Source organism: Trachurus japonicus, chromosome 6 (assembly GCF_045865225.1).
Source record: "Trachurus japonicus isolate A0001 chromosome 6, Traja_1.0".
In the NCBI taxonomy this organism is placed as follows: Eukaryota; Metazoa; Chordata; class Actinopteri; order Carangiformes; family Carangidae; genus Trachurus; species Trachurus japonicus.
This window is the reverse complement of record NC_140912.1, coordinates 23,571,932-23,597,651: the sequence shown is the minus strand read 5'-3', so window position 1 is coordinate 23,597,651 and position 25,720 is coordinate 23,571,932. Positions and strand designations below refer to the sequence as shown.

At 42.1% G+C, this 25,720-nt stretch overlaps 1 protein-coding gene across 1 annotated transcript; it reads left to right on the top strand.

Annotated features, from left to right (window-relative positions):
- Window positions 1-119: 119 nt before the first annotated feature.
- Window positions 120-25,720, top strand: edc4 (enhancer of mRNA decapping 4). The gene is made up of 30 exons (XM_085779896.1): window positions 120-397; window positions 1,821-1,986; window positions 2,108-2,219; window positions 2,648-2,747; window positions 3,034-3,220; window positions 3,437-3,584; window positions 3,724-3,828; window positions 5,235-5,347; window positions 5,455-5,538; window positions 5,697-5,792; window positions 6,013-6,112; window positions 6,564-6,744; window positions 7,053-7,119; window positions 7,388-7,479; window positions 8,023-8,207; window positions 8,799-8,878; window positions 9,264-9,396; window positions 9,501-9,793; window positions 10,673-10,903; window positions 11,311-11,412; window positions 11,588-11,731; window positions 11,884-11,920; window positions 12,389-12,536; window positions 12,868-13,023; window positions 16,699-16,814; window positions 17,345-17,510; window positions 18,386-18,572; window positions 19,827-20,046; window positions 20,671-20,834; window positions 23,481-25,720. The coding sequence occupies exons 1-30, from the start codon at window positions 307-309 to the stop codon at window positions 23,662-23,664; spliced, it is 4,188 nt and encodes a 1,395-aa protein (XP_085636022.1). The 5' UTR covers window positions 120-306; the 3' UTR covers window positions 23,665-25,720.

Sequence of the window (25,720 nt, the reverse complement as noted above, 5' to 3'; positions counted from 1 at the left end):
AAATGCATATCAATACCAAAAATGATAAAAGGAAAAAACACTATTTATAGAAACAGATGTGACGTTTGATAATATGTGTGCAAATGTTGTGTAATCCTCATTGGAATTTTGAGGTAGGTAGGAACCAATGACCTGACGCACGCGCGGACACGTCGGAACCTACGGCGCGGACGTAACCGGAAGTTTAGACGGTTGCTCTGGGTGAACGAAGTGAACAACACTGACAGGCAGCATCGCGTCAAAAAAAGAAATTATTATTCTCTCCCCCCTTAAATAAACCCAGTCGTCTCCCCCTTTCCCTCACCCATGGCGTCCAATAATTCCAACATAGATATCGAGGGTGCGACCCAGCATCTCCGGGATATCCTCAAGCTCGACCGTCCCGGTAACAGCACCGGTAAGTTTGGACCGGGAACGGAAAAACGACGTTTAGGCCGCAGAAGCTAATGCTAAGCTAACTAGCATGCTAAATCGTTAGAGGATGGTTTAGCACGCTTTGCTTTGCTTTGCAGAAGTGAAGTTAGCGCTACAGTAGTTTCGCTACCTGCTATGTCATTGATTTGTTTTTAAAATTTTCATTTCCATATTCATTATTTGTTTGTCGTAGAGTTGGGAAGCTAACTGCGCCGGAAAAGAAAAGAAAAAGTGTCCAGCATTTTAGCTACGCTACGCTGCGAGCTAGCTTCTGTTTCAGTCTATTTTCTGGTGTAGTAGGTAAACTTATATCTTTTTGATACCCGGCGACGGAGATTTAGCAAAATGTTTGCTTTTCATTTGTATATCCAAAATGCCTTCTATGGTAATTGCTCATTTGTGACCACAATGTAGGAAACTTTAACCGGAGCTTTTTTTTAAATACCGCATTAAGCCAAGTTACTTTTACTGCTATCAAGAATTAGCTTGAGCCTCCGAAACTGCGCACCAAGGTCGCTGTTCTTGGCTAATATGGTCCCACTCATTTCAGCTGTGTTTATGGCGCCTTTTACGAACTGCCCAGTCTAATTGAAACCCAGTAAATTGTCAAATCGCTGTTACGAAGTCATTTTCGTCATTGTGGACGGTTAAAATAAAACGCAGGTGTCCTACATTTGGCCCTAATGACTCGTTTGTAAACGGTGTTCACTGTTGAGTTGAGGTATGCAGCATTGTTTTTTTGGTTTGTTTTTATGGAAAGAAAAAACAATGCTCCACATTCTCTATAAATAGTCACTCAGCTGTGTTGTATATCATTCATTGATATGGTCAGATACTATACTACTTACTAGAACATCCCTGAATAGCATCTTGTGCTTGTGGTATTGATTCAGTTTTTATATCAGCTCCACTTGTGGTTTTCCCTACTTCGACATTATCAATTGTGTATGAATTAAGTATTAGGCTGTAGTAAGAAGAGAGCTGACTAGTGCCTGCGAGGAAAAATGACTGGCATCTTGCTGGCACCATTCATTCACCATGCTATTAAAGTATATTAACAGGCATTTTAGGTTAGTAGGAGCTTGTAGCTTGTAACTGATCAAGCAGCACTAATATATTTTAATCTACTTTACCTGGAATATAAAACACAACTGGACAGAATTGTACAAGAATAAAATGTTGGTATTTTTTTTTCTAAAAAGAATAAGCACTACCAGAATGTGAAAATCCACCAACAGGCTTTCTCTAAATTACAATTGTTTATGAGGCTGTTAGTGCTGTTAGATTAATAAGAAATTTACAGAACAAGCATTAACTCTTTGCATGCTGGCTTTGAATTTACATCTTTGTGTGTGTTTGTGTTTGTGTGTACTGATATAACCCATGCATTTGATTTGTTTCTTCAGATGCACAGCCAAGTGATGTTGAGAGAAAGCCATCTTTCAATGGAGAGTTGAACGGGTTATTGGGAACAGCCGGCATTCTAGCAACTAGCACTGATCGGTCAACCATGTCAGACTCCACTAGACCCATCTCCACAGACATGAGCACCGCTCAGGAGACTCAGATAATGTGAGTTGGGTTTTTGGAATCGGTCATTTGAACAACTCACCAAGAGTATATTTGTCAGCATTTTAGCTTTTGAAGAAACTGAATCCATATATCCACTGATTTCCATCTGCTACAATTTCAGCTGCCTTACGGGTGATGATGGGTCCACCTGTATCCCCATCACCTCGAATAATGTGGAGATCGTAGCAAGTCAGGACTCCAGCATCAACAGTAAGGCTCGAGGTAGCAACAAGGTAAGAACTCCAATTATCGGCTTCAAAAAAGAGTTGTTGTTGTGTAAATCACAAGTTTGGTTATCTACCGCCCCAACTAAGTAAAATATTAAAGCTACTGTGCAACAAAAAAGGATCTGTTGCTGTTATTTTATTATGCATTATTATGGTATATTTATGTAATTTTACTTTTATATCGATCAAAACCTACATCTGTAGTTACTCAACAGAATGCCACAAGCTTGTTTCCTTAGAAGTGATGACCTGCTCATCTTAGTACATGGATATCTATCCCTGCTTTAATTTTCACACTTTTAATGTTAATTCATAGTTTCAGTATTTACATTTAGTTCTTAACAGAAAAAGGGCCATAGGCAGAGCATGACCACATATTAAAAAGTAATTTGTTGAGAGGATATGAAATAATTTTGAATTTGTTTTCTGTTCAGGTGAAGATTCAGCCTGTTGCCAAATTTGACTGGGAGCACAAGTACTATTATGGTAGACTGATCGCTGTCTCCAACTCCTTCCTGGCCTACGCCATCAGAGGTGAGAGTCCCTGAGCTATTTCTTTATCAGTTAATTCTACTACAAACTGAAAGTAAAACAAACAATTGTTATAAATCAATAAGTAATATTACAAACAATTGTGTGTCTTGGATTGTGGGATTTTTGTCCAGTTAGTTGTTCATTGAAACAGTAATCGTGTATTTACATTGATCCGTGTTAAGTATAGACGACAAGTATTTAAATAGTCCACTGTGATATCCCAGGTTCTTTGATCTAACTTTTAATATTACATTTTATAATAAATAAACACCACCTCCTCTTACAGGAGCCAACAACCATGCAATGATCCGTGTCCTGAGTCTGGGCTTTGCCGAGCGCTCCCTACTGAAGGGATTCACTGGAGCCGTCACAGATCTGGCTTTTGCCCATCTGGACTCCTCCCTGTTGGGTTGTGTAGATGAAGCAGGCAACCTGATGGTCTGGCAGCTCACCTGCACCGGAAACAAGATACTGTATCCTGATGTGGGAGAAACTGAAAATAGTGTTTGGGAAGATGTGTTTGTCTTGTATTTGCATATATTTCTGTGTCTAACCACCACTGAAATTATACACATTACAGTTCAAACCCTTTGATTCATCACCAAATACGTCCGTCCCAGTAATGACAGAAATGCATCTTCCAAGAATTCCTCTTCTCTCCCATTTCCCTTAATTCATATTCCTGGCAGAGATCAGATAGTGGTTCACATCAAACGGCCAGAGAACACTCCACTGAATTCCCACCGTCGTCTCATCTGGTGTCCCTTCATCCTGGACGACAATGAGGAAAACCAGGATGACACAAGCCAGACCCTGGCCCTTCTACATGAGGACAGGGTAACAGTGTTTTGCCTTAACGCAATTTGACCAAGCTTAAAGGAAACATAACTGCAAATACAAATAAAAAAGAGAACTGAAATCACAGTGTAGCATCTGTGTATCCCTGATTTTAAATGTTGTTCCCTTCCCCTTTCAGGCGGAGGTGTGGGACTTGGAAGTCTTGAGAGCCAACAACAGTAGTTGGCCTATTGATGCCACAGACCTGAAGGACGGCCTGATCACAGTGAAGGGACACACCCAGGTACGGATCAATATCAAACACTAATCTTAACCTTTTAAAAATAGGACTTCACCAGAAAAGTATTAGGTCAATACTAGGGGTGTCACGATTTCGATTTTTTATCGAAATCGATCGAAATTACGTCATGGTCTCGAGCATCGAAGTCAAAGAGAGGATCGATGATCCACCCCCCCCCCCGCAAAGCTACAACTGCCTGTTGTCCCCATTGCGCACCGGCGTCTTTTCAGTCACTGGTCCGAGTTCTCCTTTCCTTTTTCTCTCGAGACAACACTCATTCTCTCTCTCTCTCTCTCTCTCTCTCTCTCTCTCTCTCTCTCTCTCTCTCTCTCTCTCTCTCTTATTTTACCGGCGGTGTCAGCTGATGTGCACGTCTGCAGCAACCCAAACAAATGCAGACCACGTCTCATATTTCTATCGAAGAAAAGTTATTTCACAATTTATAGCGTTTTATCACCCAGCCCTAGGTGGGCTATTGTCCCCCTCCTACCTGGTAAACAGGAGAGACACAGCTCTGACTACACAACACCGACAAGCACTGAGCCGCATGTTGCAGTGACGTTATAATATTTAAAAAAACAACAACAACAACAACCCGCAAATAATAAGCCGACGAAAAGGTGCAACTTGCCACTTAACTTTTTGTGGATGTATTATTTGCGGGGGCTTTCGGGGGATCTGGTGACGGTGGAGGATCCGGGACTGATTCACTGTGGGCCACCACCAGTCTGATCAGGACCTGATCATCAGGTCCATCGCAGCACAGCAGCTGCAGCTGCAGCTCTGCCCCACTGTCTGCCACATGACTCTCTGTATCAGCGCAATCTCGTTTATATTAGGTGAAGTCGACATCAGGAGATGACGCGACGGTAAATTAAAGAAAATAAAATTATGATAATGTACAGATATAAATATATTTGTTTCAAAACCTTAGGGCAATTTTGGCCCCTGGATCATGAAAATTGTTACCTTTATATTGTAAATAAATTATTTAAATGTGACCATAGTGCCTAATGTGATACATTATGGAAATTGCATGTAGCCCATCTTTTGAAATAAGATTTACTGTACAAAATTTGATGACTAAAACCAATGATCATAGACTAGACTAGTCTGAAAATGGCATAGGCCTCTGTGCTGTAAGAAAAAGAAAAAAAAATCGAGAATCGAATCAAATCGTGACCCTAAAATCGAAAATCGAATCGAATCGAGGATTTGGAGAATCGTGACACTCCTAGTCAATACAGTTTTGCCATAAGAGCTCTTATACTTGAACAGCAAGACTCAGAACTGTGAAAGATGCTTTGATGAGGAAAAAGTGGAACCACAAGAACCAAAAGTACAAAGTGGATTTCCTACATAAATTACTTGCACTGACACTCTGTGTTGTTTTATGTGTGTCCTTCCAGCGAGTCAGTGAAGGAGCCTTGTCTCCAGATGGGACTGTGTTAGCCACAGCCAGCCACGACGGATACATCAAGTTCTGGCAGATATATATAGAAGGAGGACAGGACAAGCCCAGGTGAGCAAGGAGGATGTGTTTTTGAGTGCGTGTGTGTGTGTGGCAGGCTATTTAAGTTTTTTCTTATCTTCTCCTCACCTTTTCACTTTTTTCTTCACTTTGTCCAGATGTCTCCATGAGTTGCGGCCACACGGAGGGCGCCCCCTCTCTTGCCTTCTGTTCTGTGACAACCACAAGCGGCAGGACCCAGAGTTAGTACACACATATGCATACACTGCTTTCAGTGAAACTTGTCATGTTACAGCACTTTAGGGTTAAACGAAGGCTGTTGTGATTCAATTCTTTTGTAAATTTGTGGTCTGTTTCTCCTTTTGTCTTCCCTGGTTCTTTCCATGTTTATTATCCGTAGGGTTCCTTTCTGGCGGTTCCTCATAACTGGAGCAGATCAGAACCAGGAGTTGAAGATGTGGTGCACGGTTTCCTGGACCTGTTTACAGACCATCAGGTTATTCATTGGCTCAACATTTAAATCACTTTTGCAGAACCTCCATTTCCAACACAACGTATATGTATAAATATCAACATGTTGGCGCTTCAGACCAGTCTAGCTGTCAGATTTGGCTCTTGAATAAACACATGTCATGAGGGATCATCACATGAGGGTTATCTGGAACAGGTACCATCTCTTAGCTTTAAAGATACTAATGATGAGTATTTCCTTCCAGGTTCTCTCCAGATCCCTTCAACTCCTCAGCTCTGCCAAGCCTGAAGGCCAGTCTGGACCTCGCTGCTGAGTATCTCATCCTCACCGACGTACAGAGGAAGGTTAGTACTGTGTTTTCAAATGCATAGTTTCAGGAATGTTCTCATTAGATATTTTAAACCAGTAATCAAGTACTGACTCATCCCCTGATAGTGATACAAATTATAAACACTTAACTTGCTTTTCTATCACTCTAGTGTTACTCCATTGACACTCAGCATTAATCTAAAGACAAACGGCCTCCTTGTGTGTTAAAATCGGATCTTCCTTCAGGAAATGTCTCCAGTTAAATTAACACAAATTAAATCAAATTGAATCTTGCCTCATCTCAGAGAACTCAGTTTGAGTTAATCTTGTTTGAAAAGCCACTCTTACTAGAACAAGAGATAGTTTGTCCGTGATACCAACTCAAAATCCTTGATGTTTTGGATTTGGCATCCGGACCTTTCCACACATTACCTTTTTAACCTGCGTTGGACTTCACCAACATGGTATTGGTGTCATTCCTCTCAGGTTTTGTACGTGATAGAGCTGCGACAGGATTTGGACAAAGGGAGGGCGAGTTTCACAGCTGTGTCCGAGTTCCTTCTCACCCACCCCGTCCTCAGCTTTGGAGTCCGGGATGTCTCCCACTGCCGACTGCAACACACTGAGGTCCTCCCTGCAGAGGAGGAGAGCGAGAGCATGACCATAGGTGCACATTAACACATTTACATGCATGCACCGCATCACAAAAATCAAATCACTCCTCCCTCCTGTAGTCTGCTTTTTATAGAGTTTCTACCCCTGAAAACTGTGTATGGTGTGTTATTAGTTATTCAAAGGACTGCCATACACACAGTTTCCTTTAAAACAAAGGTGATTTGTTATTTTCAGCTTTCATTTGGTAACATTTTGGGATCATTGGTGAATTAAAATTATTTCCCCCTTTTAGAACATTAAATATGCAGCAGCATTGATCTACTTAACACAGCATTACTGATCCTGTTTGTTTTCTTCCAGAGGGCACTCAAGGACCCACAGAGTCCAAGTCTGGGATCCAGATTAAACTCTACTGTGTTCACACCAAGTAAGTCTCCCTCCACCGACTGTCTGATACCAGCTCACATTGAGTAGAGTACAGCTTGGCTCATAGGCAGTTGGTATAAATAAATGCCAAATTGCTATAACTGGTTTATGATGTTTCAGTTCAAGCTAATTGAATCATGATGTTTAAAATGTCATGGTTACACAGCGGGGGCACCACCGTTGAGTCTGGCACACAGGTGTGCAACAGTTCCAAAAATAAGTAGAGAATAGTGGTAAATTTGTGTGTTTGTCTCTGCTTGTGTTTTCAGGAGTCTGCAGGATGTCCAGATCTGGTTTCAGCCCGCAGGGGGGTCCAGCTCTGCAGCCTTCCTGCCTCATTCTGATTCTCAGGATGGTTTTGGTAAGTCAGTCCCATGATTTCAGAATAAAGCAAACATAAAGGATGAATCTCAGTCTATGGAGATGTAGCTTTTTAATTTTTTTTTTTTACAAAAGTTTCTTTTCCATTGTCTACATTCTGATCATCTGTGAAAGTGTGTTGAAAAAAGTGGGAGGTTTAGTTTTATCCGACCAAACCAAATAACTGAATAATCCTGCATCGTAAAAGTGGGTGTGTGTTGGTTGTGATATTTACATCATAGACAGCTACGTAAGTGTTTGCAGCTCAGAAACATCCCAAACACAGCAAAACAAGAAAATACCAACAGAGGGCAGGTTCTCTGCAGCAAAAATTCGCCTCAACACTCCTTATCTAATGGTTGACAGGGATAATTTGTATAAGTCTGAAATTATTGTTTCTATTTATTGCTAAATCCTGCATATTATACATTTAAAGAAATCCTGCATTGTGAAGACATCGATGTATAGCACATAGGTTTTGATTTTGTTGTTGTGTCAAATATTGCCACATGAGTGAAGAACTCTTCACATTTTGTATTTACAGCAGGGTTTTCAGACCATCTCACTGACCAGAGCTCTGACAAGGATTCAGGAAGCGGTTCCCAGACCGACCTGAGGAAGATCCCGTCTCTTCCTGCTCCTGCTGACTTCCTCACAAACTCTGCCCCTAGCACTGGACCAATGCCCAAGCTGATGACTCCAGATGCCTTCATGACACCAAGCACTTCGGTAAAAATACTCATCTCAATACAGCACCTGGGAAATATTTACACTATATACAACTGTATATAGTGATATTTGCTTGTCAGGACTACTTCTGAGTTTTAGTTCAACATGCAGTCCACAAAATGGTCAAAAACACTTCATCTCCAGCAGATGGACACTGTGCTTCAGACATGTTTTTGTTTGTCACCTAGCAACATCTCTGCCCATGAATAGTACCGACTCCCACACATCAAGTGTTGAGTGCCGCATGTTGTGCTTTACAGATACAAACCCATAACCCTGTTAATTCAGTCTGTCTGCAATCTGAAGACATGCTTCATCTTTGGCTGCTTGAATTGACACGAAGGTTCATCTTAAACAGCCAAAGATAATATTAGATATTAAAAGACACTCAGTTCTGTATCATCATCATCATGCATCATGCTTTTAGTTTGGTACAGTTGTGAAATTTCTTGTGAAACGTCAACTGAGGAACATAAAAAAGGAAGTCAAGGGGAATAATGTAACATATGTTTTTATAACCCGTGGGAGTTGATTTTTTCTTTCATTATACAGCATTCGCAGCCCATAATTTACTCTTTTGTCGCCCTCCAGGTACCGGCGTCTCCTGGCAGCAGCGCCAGCAGTTTGACCATTGTAACAGCAATCAGCAGCAATTCTGACTCGACCAACAGGTATGTGGCTCTGTACTGTGTAGTATAAAACCATCCACCTGAGATTTTGTAATGTGAAAATATGTTTAATCTCTTCCCTACTGTGTGTAGTTAAAGTCATTACAGTTGATCGCACATGTTCTCAGATTATCTCTTTAACCACGCGCCTTTATATCAATTTCAATAGTTTAATTTCTTCAGTGTTAAATGACCCAGATGTTCCAGTTGCAGTTTAGATGTTTTTTTGTGTTTGACTTTTATTTATCTTATGTGGATATTTTATGTTCAGATCCTGCTCAACATTATTCGGTTGACGGACCCACATATTTTTGTTCCTGTTTTGTTTTCTTGTCGCTCTCATTAACATGTATGGTTGAGTGCAGTATGTTTGTCTTACTATGTGCAGAGTTATAGATGATGTCAGTCAGAGTCCTAACAGAGCAGAGAACAGCAGCAGCAGTAGTCTGACACTTTCTGCCTCCACCAGCAGCCCAAGAGCTGCTTCTGCTGTGCTGCTGCCTGGTCTGGAGAGCCTGCAGGTAGGACCTGACGCACTCTTGTTCAAAATTCTCCTATTATATGTTTTTTTTTCTTCTTTCAGTTTTTTGGTCTTTTTCAAAATGTTTTTTCTCTCCATATACAGGCTTTGGCATCCCCTAGTGGTCCCCTTGCACTTGACAACCCTCAGATCTTGGACTCTCCCCTCCTACCACCACTGGCCTCTCCGACCAGGGCCCGCTCCCCTGATGTCATCTCCTCGGCCTCCACAGCCATGTCCCAGGATATGCCGGAAATTGCGTCCCAGACCTTGCAGCTTCAGCGTGGACTCGTGTCCAGCTTGGAGCCCTTACCACTTTCGGCTCTCCAGACGGACAGCATGGCCTCCGCTGCCTCCGCTCTGCACCTGCTCACCTCACCACGCAGTGCCAACAACGGGTATGCTGATGACCAGTGATCATAATGTTACTATCTTAAGCTGGGGAGGGACACACTACACGATTTGTTGCCCGATTTTAGCCACGATTCACAGTCGGGTCTAGTCTGCACCAGTCGGCGCTAGTTGGGGATAGTCGGCATGGCGAGTTGGCGCAGAAATCTGTTAGTGTGTGATGGGGAACAGACGCTGCCTGACTTCAGCTGCAGCAATTCAAACATGTTTGATTTTTTTGAGTCGATTCTGGATGCAGTCAGGTAGTGTGTACCGACCCAAACGCACGTCACAACAAACACGTCGCCCACAGCCAATGAAAAAGAGGAGGTGGGACAAATGAAATAGCGTATGAACTCAACGTCGACTCCTCCACAACTTGATTCATACCCATTTTTTCTTTTTTATGGATTTCTCACAGCAGATTAGCCTGGCTAACACCACCAATTTTTTTCATATTTGAGGCGTCGTTTACAAAAGCCTAGCCCAGCCCACTTCTGCTAATAAAGTGAGTCACAAGTTAAATCAGCAAATCGCATCTGTGGAAATCACTACACTCTTAAACTGTCACTCCCGCAAGAGTTTTTTGCGAGAGTTTGGTGCGTTCAGGTGTCTTCAGTTGGTTTGACAAATCGTGTAATCTGTGCTCCCTCATCTGGCAAAGTCGTTAAGTGTGTGATCCCCAGTCGTCATTAAAAATCTGCTGGAGCCAGTAAAGCTGGGGACACACTACACTGCCGATTTAGAAAAACTTGGAGTTCACACTAACCGACTGAGACAAAAAGGAAGGAAAGCCTTGTAAGAAGTAATATTGAGCATAATGGTAATTTGAAAATACACCAGCACTGTCCTTTAAATGAACCAAACTACTGTATTGTCTCTCTCAGCCTCTTGCCACTCGAACTCGGCGGGGCAGATGGGCCAGTGGGTGGGGCGGCAGAGTCGGAGCCCAGACTCAGCCACACCCCGTCTTTACTGGAGAACGCCTTATCGCAGGAGAACCCTGGGGTCGGAGGAGGGTCTTCAGATGGCAGCGTTAGCCTCACACCTTGGCCGGCTGCACCTGATATTACCAGAGAAACCAGGAACAGTCTCAGGGACAATGGTCTAGGAGAGTGGTAAGAATTTCCTAATTTTGGACAATTATAATTATAAACATACTCAAATACATAAGGTTCTGCAATCTTACTTGCTAAATTTGACCGCAAAACTTGGGTGTTTTCTTAATTTTTAGATGATAATCAGAATGTAATAGGTAAATATTGTTTATTTGATAACATTTTGTTGGCTGTAAATTATCACTTGTAAGCCATCTTTGTTCTCTATTTACAAAACCCATGACAGAAAAGCCATTATGAACACAGACACACAAGTAGTTTTGTAAGGCTGTAAATGGAGAGATGAAGAGATAATTTGGCGCTAACAATAGGACTGAGTCAGTTTGTGTGTCCCGGGCTGAAATTGTAAAATAAGTGTGAGAATCATTCATCAACCTAATTTGTGGCCTGTGTCTACTGTTTTCCAGTTCAAGAGAGGAGTCAAAGGACAGGCACTTGAGCTCACCTTACCATCGGCGCTCCTATCACCTCACACAGAATGACAGTCAAGATGCCGGTGCAGAGCAGAGGTAACACATCTTTAGAAAAGACACAAAAATGTTGTGATGTTGTTAATTTTCCAAGGTGATTACCGCAACCACACATACGGCGTACAGCAGCTTCACACATGGCGTACAGCAGCTTCACACATGGTGTACAGCAGCTTTCTTACCATGTGGTCTGTTTGTGTATGTGTCTATTCAGTGACCCCGACGATGAGGTGGCCAGCTTGGGGTCGTCCTCAGGGAACTGTGGCTCTCGCTCCTCTCACAGACTCCCAGTTAAGGACTGGAAGACCTCACCACGAGGCTCGCCAAAACTCAAGAGGAAGGCCAAAAAAGATGACGGGTATTTTTTTGATACACGAGAAACTTGGGTACAGAGTGGGAATATAGTAGGAAGATGATGTCTTCATGTCATTGATTTGAATGTTCACAGTGTTTACATGGATTTACACTGTGTTTTAATGTTTATAACGTCTCTGTCTTCCTTCTCCTCAGTGAATCTTCTCAGTCCAGGCAAATGGATGCTGGACAGGTAAGATTATTACACAAATGAGTGTATAATGCCGCTATTTTATGTAATATATGGTTTTATGTAAATCTTTTGAGGTAATTCGAAAGTCATAGTCAACATGTAACTTAAACCAGTCGTTGATTCTCGTGGACTGGAAAATCAAAAGAAGCTGGCAGATGCTTTCTGCTGTTTACAAATTAGCTAGTTTGGTAACACTTTTACCGAACTTTTAACACTATTAAACATTTATAAATACAGTTAGTGCTTATCAATGATGATAAAACATTTTGAACTGTGTTTATAAACAACATACTAATGAGTATTCATGTGTTTATAAATGATGAATTCAGTATTTAAAGCTTAACCAATGCTTGTTGTGTGTACTTATAAAGTGTTACCGCTAGTTCTTGTCTTTTTGTGAATGCTCATCTACTTAATTCAGTGTTCAACACAAAAATGTTCATTCCCTTTTTTTCTGTTTATTCACAGATGAACGTAGAGGTGCAGGATGAGTTGCTGATGCTCCTGCGCAGCCAGCAGAGAGAGCTGACTGAGCTGCGTGGACAAATTGAAGCCATGCAGAGCTCCATCATGGTCCAGGTGGAGCACGTCCTCACCAACCACCAGGAACAGGAACGTATCCTTTGGTCTTCAAAAGTTTGTTTATTTTGCAGATTTGCCGACAGCGGTGCCATTATTCAGACATTAAATTGAATCACGCAGTAGCAACATGTGTTTTCTTTGGTTACACAACCAGAGACCTGGTGTAAATTGGTTCAACTGAAAGCATGGAAGCACAAAGTTTAGTGATTAAGTTGCAGAAAAAAGGTCTTATAAACAGGATGAGCTCCATTTGAGACGCTCCTCTGGTAGGACAAACCCCTGCAGAGGCGTCATTATTCGGTACATGCTGGTCTTGATTGAGAACACCATAACATTTTTTGAGCCTTGACCATCGCTGACCTCAGAGCGCAGATTGGAGCGAGTTCTGGCCGAGAGTCAGAATCATCAGCAGCAGCTTCAGGAGCAGCTGAGCCAACAGCTGAGCCACACCCTCAGCTCAGCTCTCACCAACAGAATGGACAAAGTGCTGCGAGACGAAATGAAGAAAACGGTCCCACAAAGTAAGGAAACTTTTAAAAAAAAACCAATTCAAATACTCAATTTGATTCTTCCAATTAAACTGACACTTCACAGGCCTCCTATGTGCAGAGGTGTCATATATTCCCTCATATTGAAAGGTGCAGAAAGCACAGGCTAAATCAAACATGGCATCAGTGATCTGAAATCAATCCCAGCTCTTTGACAGTCGCCACCAGAGACTGGCACTTGATCAGCTTGCTAGAAATGCCTTCATCCGTCTGCATGTCATTAACACTCTATCTGCAGGATTAACACATTTCTGTACAAGACTGCACATTAAATGTGTTTGACTTTTAAGCCGAACCATTTTAAGAACTCATAATATGTTTTTAATAACACGTTCATCTCTGGGTGAGGCCTGAAAGTCGTGGTCAGCATAGACGGGAAGGATTTTTTTGGGTGATTTGCTGTGAGGAGGGGCACAGTGACAAAGCAAAATTTCATCCACTTATTGATGGTTAGGATTAAGTACAGCACTACAGTGAGTGGTATATGCCCTGTGACTTTATACCCACAGGTGACTTGAAGAGAAGAGCCTTTGTACACATCACTTAAAATGTCAACAGAGAGGAAGGTGAATTTCCTCAAGTGCATCAAGTACCAACTTGTGTAAAAATGTTCCAAAGGCATCTCGAGGGTCCAGGACTGCAGCGTTGAATTTAGATGATTCATTCTTATTTTAAGGCATACGTACCTTTTTGTTTAGGTCAAATAATGTCGGTATCCAGAGTCACGTTAGTGTGTGGGCAAGCATGCATTTTATAGACCTCAGGGAGGAGAGAGAAAAGTCTTTTCATGTGCAGAGAGTGCTGTCTTCCTGTGGTATTCTGTGAGGAAGGGCACCTCAGCGAAAGACCCTGAGGTAACTGAGGCCTGGAGGCTTTTAAGAATCTCAAATATGATGCTATCAGGGCATTACATGTTGTATACGACATGAAACAAGACTTAATTTACCAAATCTGAAGTGAAACTATACGAGTCTGGGTAATGATTGCTTCAGTGTTTCCACGTCATTGAGGCTATGATCAATAGTACAGAGAATATCTGATTGAGCAGCACTGTGCTCCTGTACTTTATTCACATGACTGACACTGGGAAGAGAGGCAGGGAAATAACTATTAACTAATAATGTCAATAGCTCTTGCCTTAACAACGTTGCCATAGATACGCTGCGGTCTGTGTCACCCCTCCACTCTGCTGGTATTTAGTAAGGGCTGGGTGATGCCTCTAACGAAGCCCAGCTGCTTTTCAGACCAGGCAGCGACTAGAGGGAGGCTGTTGTTATTTCCGCTTCACACGAGGGGAACTTTCTGAAGACTCATGACAGAGATTTCAAAAGTAGGAGTGCAAGAGGTTTCGTGTACATGTGTGCTGTGCCAAAACCTTCAGTTAAGCAAGACACCACTTTCAGTTTCCTTGGCGCCCCCAGAGAAAATTAAGTTAGTCTCTTCTTTGAGCACTTTGGTGTCGAGTATTAGGTGTTTAAAACCTCTTTCGTGGACCTGAATCTCTTTCCATTCATAATCTTGAGGTTTGCTAAGGTTACTTCCCCTGATGGAGATGACCAGGCTTTGTTAAAGCAACACAATGTAGTTTCTCAGCCTTAAAATAATGTTTCTAAACTCATTCAATGGTAGAAACACGGTTAATAGGATGAATCGTCATGGCTGCAGCAGCACTCTTAAAGTAAGGAAAGGTCCATGAACAGGAATCAACATTCACACTCGGAGTTCATGCTAAGCAGCAACGTGTAAAATTACTAGAGCCGCAACAATTAATCGATTAATTGAACAATAATCGATTATTAAATTAGTCGTCAACTATTTTTGATAATATAATAATCGGTTTGGGTAGTTATTTTAAGAAAATTTTAGCTTCTTAAAGGGATAGTTCAACATTTTGGCAAATTGGCCCATTGCCATAATCGCTATAGTCATAGCAGTAGGTTCATTACCTTTAATTGTAGGTGTAAGCTATTTTCAGTACGGCGGAGCAGAGCCGTGAGCTGCTCAGAGCTACACTATGGAGGCTAACGGAATTTCTTGGTTTCCCTCATTAAACTCATCAAATTCAACATCCCAAAACTCCACAGCGCTTTTGTAGACAAGTTGTGACCTGCACAACCACCACGCTATGAGATAATGACGGAACGATACGAAACGGAGCCGTTTTCGAGGTAAATACAGGGTAAATACGGAGACTGCTTGCTGAAAAACTGTCCCTGAACGCAACGCGCATCAGCGGTTTTGTATGTATTTACCTCGAAAACGGCTCCGTTTCGTATCGTTCCGTCATTATCTCATAGCGTGGTGGTTGTGCAGGTCACAACTTGTCTACAAAAGCGCTGTGGAGTTTTGGGATTTTGTATTTGATGAGTTTAATGAGGGAAACCAAGAAATTCCCTTAGCCTCCATAGCGTAGCTCTGAGCAGCCTGCTGCTGCGCTCCGCTGCACTAAAAATAGCTTACACCTACAATTAAAGGTAATGAACCTACTGCTATGACTATAGCAATTATGGCAATGGGCCAATTTGCCAAAATGTTGAACTATCCCTTTAAATGTGAATATTTCTGGTTTCTTTGTTCCGTTATGACAACTGAGTATCTCTTTGGTTTGTGGACAAAACAAGACATTTGAGGACGTCATCTTGTGGTTTGGGAAACACTGATTGACATTTTTCAACATTTTTTAACATATTATTGACCAAACAACTAATCGATTAATCGTTTATATAATCAACAGATTATTCAATAATGAAAATAATCGTTAGTTGCAGCCCCAAAAACTAGTAATGTTTTTTGGACTCCACAAGTAGTCGTAGTAGTAGCTGTAGTGACATGAGGCCAGTCGACTCCCCAGAGTGTGTAGACTCGGCTTAGTGAGTCCTACAAACCAAGGTGAGCTGTAGGTGGTGACTCATCTTGGTACTACAGACAGCCTTAGCTTTTCTACCAGATGATGGTGGTATCGCACCATTTGGTTGTTTGAGATGTAGCAAGTATTTTCATGTTCAGGTGTTGCTGCTGCAGATAGATGTCTCTTCAAAAAGTACTTGCAAATGTTAATGTGGATGCAAATGAGTGTTTTGATGTTTCGATGATTGAATGCAGATGTCGTGTGACTTGCTGTGACAAAAAAAAAAAAAATGTTTTGAAGGACACTCGGAAAGAAATGATATTTGCTGCAGAGTGATAGTGTGTGGATACCTCTCTAACAATCAGATCACTGAAGCCCTGATTTAAAGCCTCAGCAGTCATTGCAGGTTTTACACGCCTTTCAAAGTTGGAATAAATCTGGTCCTCCTCTGACCGGTGTGTTTTGGTTACTTTCTTTTATCTTGCCTGCAAAGTTTAGTTTTGCAGTGGAAAAAAAGGACAAAGTGCACATCAGGCTGTACATCAATAAATCACATTGTTATCTTAATGCTGGAGGTCAACCGAGGCATTCGCTGAATTAAATATAACAAAGACAGCTGAGGTGTGTTGGATTGTGACACTAATATTGAGCAGTCTTAAGAGAGATGTTTTCTTGCTTCGCCTCTCCTGCCCTCTAATTCGGAGATGAGATGTTCCTGTCGTTTCACCCCGTCCTCGATCACAGGCCTAATTATAGGTTAGTTTCTTGCTAATCTGTCTTGTTAATTATTTCCTCTCTAGCGATCTCGAAGAGCCTGGAGCCCGTGACGGGTCAACTGAACAACACAATTGCTGCTAAACTAACTGCTGTGGAGGTCACCCTGAAGGACAATGTCAGCAAGGTGGTCAAATCCAAGGTAGGTAGCTGTAGTTGGCTCACTCCATCACCTGTCTGCCTTTCTATGCCTCCACGCCGGAGACTTTCAGGGCCGCAGGTCCTATGTTTTCAGGTTGTCTGTCCCACTCTTCTCAGGAAACACTGAAGGGAATAATATATTCTTTATCTATTAGATAAACTGGTTAGATTTTGAAGGTGAAAGGTCAAATTTCATGGTCACTGTGAACCCCTAAAATATTTTTTTTGCCCGTAAGGAGAATCCATGTGCTAAGTTTGGCACAATGCAACACAGATGTCTAGTAGAATAAAGAGATGGAGTGATATGGAGTGATTTAATGTTCTGCAAAAACCCTTCTGGCCATTATTCAGCGCTCTAACTCGACAACAGAGGGGCAGGTTTGACCATATTTCCTGTAACGTGACTGGTTAGTGGAGGCATAGAGTTACAAGGCAGTTCATATTGTTTATTTATGCAGTGCAGGGTGAGTCCTGTATACTATCCTGGTCTTGTTTTACACAAATCTTCTCATTCTGCTCTATATTTTCCAGAACACGACAGATGCAATCGGTCGAGCAGCAGCCGAAGCGATGCAGGGGCCCATCCAGGCAGCCTATAAAGATGCCTTTCAGAGTATTGTGCTGCCTGTTTTTGAGAGAGGCTGCCAGTCCATGTTCCAGCAAATCAATGACAGCTTCAAACAAGGAACACAAGAATGTGAGGAAACCTCTGCAATGAAATACCAAAATGTAGTTGAGGTTTACAACGCAAGGTCATATCTACTTACTTTTCTAAAAGGCTCAGAAAATATATTAATAACTGTGCTGCTCTGATGGCTCTTGATGGAGGAATGCCGCTTTGTTCATGTTGTGTCCAGTATCCGGCCCTGAAATCAGGGTCTGTTTATCTAAGTCTAATTAAATAGCCACCTAATTCAAAAAGCTCAGGGACAGCTTTTCTAACGTTGCCTTTTCAGGCTCAGCAAAGGCACTGATGTGTTTATTCCGAGATTGTATTCGTGCCCATCTTGGAAGATGATGTTTTTCAAATTTTCACCAAGGCTGTCATGAAGTGAGTCGAGCAGGAAGACAAACACAGTTAAGAGTGGCCACAATAGCAACCTGAGTGCATTCTTTTGAGCTGCACGTATTTTAATTTAACCCACAAACAAATTCAGTTCATCATTTGTGTGTACCGTAAATATTCTCACTTTGAGTTCCACATTATCACCTGAGCTGATGCATAACTACGGTGCACGACATCGGCTGTGTTGTTTACATCCTCTTTGTTGAGGATGCATAGGTTTACGTTTGAATACACTGAAATACAGTAAAATCACATTTGTAACACATCATCCAGGACCTGCCTAACCATAAGGCTAAATATTTTATATGCATAATACATTCTGTTCAGTTTGCTTTTGTTAAAAACGGAATATTTATTGGAGCCAGGGACAAGAAACCTTCGTGATTTGATTAGTTTTCATAGTATCTAACAATAATTTCTTCAAACCACTAACACAAGCAGAATCTGGTGCTATGAACGGTTTACTCTTGAATAAATGAATTTCTTTTGGTTTTGGTCTTTTGCAGACATCCAGCAGCTCGAGACTCATATGAAGAGCAGAAAACAGAGGGAGCAGGAGACACGAGACCCCATGGTCGCCCAGCTCCAACAGATGATCGACAGCTTCCAAAGCTCCAGCGATCAGATGGCCAATAACATCACAGCAAATGTGCGGGGAGAGATCCAACACCAGATCCAGATGATGGTGGGAAAGTATGTATCCTCGCTAAGTATCATTGATCTCACTGTAAAGCAACTGTGATCGGAAATCTGCTTATTAAGTTGTTTGATCACTTCTGTATTGAACTGAATTTCCTCCTGTGTGTGTGAACCACTTCCACCTTTTGTCTCGTTTCCCTCGCCTTGTCCTCAACCTTTATTTTGGTACATGGGTCAGAGACAAATAAATGTTAGCAATGAGCAATTCAAAAATATCTTTAAAGAAAATGTTTTTTAAAAGCATTAGATTTGTTCAAATGTACATTTTGTAGTGGGTTTTATGACATTTGAAGCATTTTTTAACTGAATATGTCAAACGGTATGACCACAAAAGAAGGATCAATATTCAATATTTGATCCACCTACAGTGGACTTAAGTGTACTTATAAAAAAAAAAAAATTCTTCTGAAAACATTAATTTGAAATAGATTTTTTTTGCTGTTTCTATATTTCAATTTTAATGCATTTTGGCAACACTGAGCAGGACTGATCCTAAAAACACCTCTTTCCTTCTCAATAATGTGACAAGCGATGTCAAATTTGTCAAGAAACATAGTGTTGCATTGCAAAAGTGAATTATATTTATTCCACATTTGAGTCCAGATTTATTTTCCTGTACATAGTCACAGTTTTATGAAAAAATACTGGTTACACCACTTGGGTTGCATCACGTCATTAACCCACATCTATACATTTCCCTAAGTACAATCTTACAGCCTTTAACACTGAAAGGTTCATAGCATCCTGCACTACGAGCTGTCATTGTTAACTCTTGATTAATAACTCCTATTGGCTTTTCTGATGTCACTGATTAGCATTCTGAGCAGACATTTTTGATATCAGATCTGCACATCAGCAGATGCCTATGCCAGCAGCGGTCCTGGCCTTATTCACTGCCTATCGAGCAGGTGTGTAATGGATTGGAGAGTAGAAACAAGCAAAGCTTAATCCTGGGGCTAATGTAAGAACATAAATTCGATCGGGTCTCTTGTTCCCTCTGCAATTAATTTCATGCCCTCCAGAGTTTATACATTTGTCGGGGGTGGAGCAGAGAGCAAGTAGTTGGCCAACTAAAAATTCAAAATCTTAAAACAACAAATGACAATACCTGGCTGAGCGAGAACTTTAATCCGAGATTCAGGGTTTTTACGTTTACGTTACACCAAATCAATCCGGACGTTGTGGTCGAAAATCCTGATAGTAACTTTTTTGTCCTTATGTTTTCTCGTCTGCCCTTTTCCTGCCCAGTTTGCAGGAGTCTATTCTTAGCCACGTGCAACGCATCGTCAAAGGGGAGGTGAGCCTGGCGATGAAGGAGCAGCAGGCAGTGGTCACCTCCAGCATCATGCAGGCAATGAGGTCAGCGGCCGGCACGCCCGTCCCCACGGCACACCTCGACTACCAGACACAGCAGGCCAACATCCTGCAGCTCCTCCAGCAGGGCCAGCTTAACCAGGCTTTCCAGCAGGTAACACACACACACACACACACACACACACACACACACACACACACACACACACACACACACACACACACACATCTAGCCGTTGCAGCATAATTGTATTTTCCACTTGATAATGAATGCAAACACACACATAACCTAAAATACAAATGCATTTCCACACACACACACACAGGGCCCAAAAGGACTATCAGGCCCACACCAATTTACTGCAGTCCCATTTGCAGACCCCACTTGTACATTAGCTGTGCAACGAAATGCTCATTATGTTTGTTTCTTGACCATTACTAAGTTCTTACCTGAACCACTTCTAAATGGCCACTACGCTCTCTTTGCTTTGTAATCAATCATCTTCACACAATTCAATTCACATTTCCATGGTTTTGGTTCACACTCATTCTCATAGCTGGGTTTAGAATAACACATCTGCGCTCATAGTTTTACATGGTTTTAACAGATGGTTGTGTTATTGTAAGTCTTAGTTTTTATGCTATAAATAAGAATAAAGCAAGCAGCCTGGTCTTTGACGTAACATGCTACAGATCTAACACAGGGAAGGTGGTATTTTGACCTGTTGATGTCAAGGATGTGTCAAAATAGTTTTCTCTCTCTCCCACTTGTCCCCAGGCTCTGTCGGCAACAGATCTGAACTTGGTGTTGTATGTGTGCGAGACTATTGACTCTCAGCAGGTGTTTGGTCAGCACCCCTGCCCTCTCAGCCAGCCCGTGCTGCTGTCACTCATCCAGCAGCTCTCCTCCAACCTCACAACGCGCTCCGAGCTCAAAATCAGGTGAGGAAAAAAACCAAGGTTATGATGGATTCATTGAACATTTCATCTTTGCACGTGTCCATAGTGACATCATTCCCACCTGGAAGATCACATGGTTCTCCTAAAGGTTCGGAGTAGCGTGTTTATTTGTAGATGAAGACACTGGAACCACAAGTAGCCGGGGACAATATGGTAGTTTACCTTGCTCCCTAACTGACACGGCACATCAGCTGCATTCAAAAGCCTCAAGCACAATCTGTCCTCCACATAACGACACCTACATAGGACCAGATTCCAGGTTTCTAAAGAAATGCATCACAGTGTATTTTATTACTTTATTTATTTTTATTGTGCTCTTCCTACAAGGTTTTACTGGTGTCATTTTAGAGCTCAGACAAGCCACTGAATCCATTTTTATCTTCTACGTAGATAATTAAAATAACCTCAATATTTGTGCACATGAATATTGACATCCAAAACACACACACACGCACACTGTTTCCATTTTTAAAAGAACGCAAACAATGTTATCTGTAAACTTTGCAGGTAATCATCGTCTCATTAAATTATTGTCTCACTTCGCTGTAGCTTGGTGTAAAACCTGTCTTGCAATGCAGCAGGCATAACCTGCAAATTTGGAAAATGTCATTGGCTTTAATCAAAAACCTGTGAACTGTGTAAGCTTACCTTTTCCCCAAATTAATTTTATGTTCAGTTTTTTTTTCTCCCTACAAAGCAATAGCAGCGAACACACTTATAATTTTATTACACGCCCATTCTCCAACACCATGTGCCCCTCGATCAATAATAAAGTCAGTCTTTGCCTAAACTTTCGCCCCCCATCTCATCTCCATTGTACGTCCATTATTCTCTGTCTCCCGAGTGCCAAACGGTGCTAAACTGCTGACCCCATCACCCTGCTCCGTCTGTAGCCCTGCTACATGGCTGTCGGGGGAGCTCAGATGAACCTGTGAATAGCATCGCAATTTTTGGATACTCTCAATCGTTCTGTTCCTTCTGTGTCCTTGTATCTTTTATCCTGTTGTTCCCTCCTGTCTTCTGTTTTTTTTCTTTCTGTTCCTATAACAGTGTGTTTGTGTTGAACAGTATTATATCCACTAAATGAGCGGATGTGACTCCTCCTATTCCTCAGTGAGCCCCATCCCACTCACTTCATTTGTTTTTTATCTTCTGAGTGTTTGCATCCCATCTCCTCTTGTTTGTCTCTCCTTCAGAAAATCTTCTTCTCGACCAGAGACCTTTTACAGCAACACACTCGGTGCTGCGTTTACACTGCAGCTGCCTGCTGCTGCTAATACAGCCCTCTGGTGCCGCTGTGTGCCATCTGGAGAAAAAGATGAGGGCAGCGGGGTGTGGCTCAGTCTAAAGCGTTATTAGAGCTCATACAGCCATGTTTGGATGAATGCGGTGGGAGTGAGTTCACTAGGAAAGAATCCAACCAGGAGAAATCACAAACTTTTTAAACATATTGTCAGTTTCGCCTCCATTCATGAATAATTGCATTTAAACAGTACAGGAAACTCCAAGCTTTGGTGACTGAGTGTGAATAGCGAGGCTGATTGTAGGATAATACAAAAACACAAGGTTGACACATGGTAAATTCTTGTCTTCTCAAGTCTTTGTTCAAATCAAATGACAGATAACTCGGGCTCTTTAGACTTTGCATCCGAAGGTTTAAGTGCTTTTTGAGCTGTGCACAAAATGAAGGAGGCCACTCTGCTGTACTTCAGAACCCAGAAGAGATACCAAGAGAGACAGAAAAGCACTGCTGGCATTGTTAAGACTTGAGAAGTTGCAATTATCCACAAAAACTGTGGTCTTTGCAGGATCATTAGCAGTTCATGTGAGTGATTTTTTTTTTTTAAAGCAAGGGGTTGGACAGATTTCAGTTCGAGGCAGATTATCTCCTGCATGCAGTATGTCTGATGTTATGTGCAGTGACATTAAATGTCCCTATGAAGAGTATTTTGGCAGCTTTCTGCTATGTGGGAACAGCACTAATGGTTCGGCTGGGACCAGGTACTTCTGCAGACACAGAGATAAATAGTAGAAACTGGAAAGACACAGAGTGAGAGAGCAGGACACGAACAGAGAGTACGTACAGTCTGGGCTGAGCAGTCAGCAGATGTCTTGACTAAAACAATTAATCAAGGAGTTAAACGCGGTGAGAGAGGACAGGACGCAGGTGAGAGTGAGCAAAATTCAATTTCTGTTGTGATATTTGAGAGGAATACGTACGTACACATGCAGACAGTGGGCTGGCGGCCAGGAAAGAAGGTGATCAAGGACGGCGCTTGACATTCAAGCTGCAAAACACGGTTGAGACAGTGATAGAGCTCCGTGCCGGTGTCCCCCGCAGCCGCTCTGAGGGTCAAAACACAAAAGTCTGAGCAAGAAGTTACTGTTGTGTTGCTTTTACATCTGAGTGAACGAAGCTGTGGTTTGGGGTTTGAGATGCACAAGTCAACCGCCTTTTTCATCTCATGTCATTTTCCTGGTTATTTTTCATCATTCTGCCTGATGGCGAAACACACTTGTTCTTTAGCGCCGTCTCTCCCGCTCATGTCTACCAGAGATGATATCTGCCCGGCTCTTTGTCGACATGGTTATCTAACAACCCGTCTTGTTATCTGTATCTCTGTGCAGTTACCTGGAGGACGCTGTTATGAACCTGGACCACGGCGACCCGCTGACCAGAGACCACATGTCCTCCGTGTTGGCCCAGGTCAGACCGAAGCTGTTCGCCTTCCTGCAGCAGGACCCCCACAGCCCGCTCAGCAAGAGGGCGCGGCGCCTGATGATGATGCTGCAGGGTCTCGTCAACCATTAGTCCCTCGGTTTAAAGTCTTGACGGATCGAAGACGTTTTTTTTCTCCTCATAGATACAGATCATGAGTCCATTTTTTTTTTGTTAAGGGGGGGTCTGCAGAAAGCATCCAGGACGACTTCACACCCACCCCACCGAGCAGTTTGTTGGAGCTCGAGGATGGAGCATGTTTTTTTTGGTTGGAAGATGGAAGATGAGGACTCGTTTGAAAAGATACTAAACTTTTCACTTGGTCAAAGAAGAAGGTCCCATAAATCCCTCTGTTTCTACCGCTGGACATTTATAACCCACCCTCCCCCTCCCCCTCCTCCTCTTCCGAACTGCACAAGTGAAGCGTCCAACTCATAAAAAAAAAAAAAAGACAGTTTTTGTTACTCTTGTGCTTTTGTTTCCTCCACATATCTACAATGCAAGACAATAACGGTCCGGAGAGAACGATCATTGTTTGATTTCTGTTAAAGAGACTCTTTAAGTTCACTGTAGATTCCTCTAGAAACCTTCATTACTGCTGCTCCCTGACCAGAGGCAGCCTGTTTGTGTCTCATCCTTTTATCCCCATCATGAAGCAAAAGACTGTATCAGAAACACGACAGCCGGAGAGCCTGGCGGTTCTGGTCCCGGAGTCTGGTCTCCCAGACAACACGATACCTGTCACTCCTTTGATGATCCGTCATCCAAAATGTGCATAAGACTCAAAGAATGTGCAGCTTAATGGTCCACAAGACCGAAACGGAGGCTGTTTGTTTTTGTTCTGCTGTGTTCCTCTGACCCGTCACGTCAGGCATGTTGAGTTTCGGGATACTGGACTAAGTTGTGATTCGGGGGCTTCTTCTGAGCAGCAGCACGCCGAAAGCAAGAAGAAGACGAAGAAGCAGCAGCGGCGGCGGCGGCGGCTTCTCACCTGAAAATGTCGCCTCGTGTCTCGGCCGTAGGAGCAAACAACAGGCCTGGACACATTTATTTTTCCTTCATTACAGAGAGAGTTAACAAGGAATTCTGCTGCTGTAGGGATACGGCACCGGGCTAATCCCAGCAACCAAGAGTACCAAACATCCAAAGCCAATTTAAGATGGCGGCATATTTCCTTTCAGTTATTTCTCGTTAGGTTGGAGATGACAACCTCGCCAGGCCAGATCTGTCTTCAGTGAGGATCAACGCGGTGAATTGTTTTTACCTAAAGTTAATAACATTTTGTTTTCAGTTCGAAGTATCGAAGCATATCTCATTACACCTTTTTTCAGTCTGACCCTGTTTTTCTCAAGTAGTTCTGATTTCCGAAGGATACAAATGAGATTAAAGACGAGGAATAATAATAATAAAAATAAAAAAACATCTTTGAAATCTAATGAATATTTGTCAAGGTGCACCAGGCTGAAAAAATTCCCCCTAGAAATTTGAAATGTTTGGAGCCCAGCATCAAGGTTGGCAGCCGTCCATGTGTACAGCTCGGTCCTGTAAATTGATCAGACTGCTCCCCCACTCCAGTTTTTTCCCCCCTGTCTTAGTCCCTCTTTTTTTTTTTTTTTTTTTTTAAATAACATTTAGTATTCGTAAGCCTTGTATACTTGCTTTAAGAGTTGTCAAACTAGTTATAAATCATAATAAAAAACACTTCCTAAACAATAATTGTTACTGCTGATGTTGTTTTATCAGGATGTTCCAGATATATGTTTGTTTAAACTTAAAACATGCAGTTACTTCTCTCAGACTCTAGGAGGCAGCACTTAGTTGGACTGCAGATATTCACCCTGCTTTGTCATTTAAGTTTCGAAAACTCAGAAATCATTCCTGCTCCGGCAGTGTCTGTTTTAGGGAACAGTTGAAAAGCCTTGTGCACTGTTTGATCATCTTTTAAGTGTGTTCAAAAGTTGTATGGTGATTTGTGGAGAGTCCATTCACACCTATTGTTTAACTACAGGGTGGCCACACTTGCTGATTGTATAATAAAAGTTCTGTTCATATGACCTCTGTGTTTAAAATCAATCTAAAGTTGGATTTGTCTAGCAAGTGCCTTACTGTATTTTACCTGTTTTGGACATTCGATCCTATTTGGGCCTTT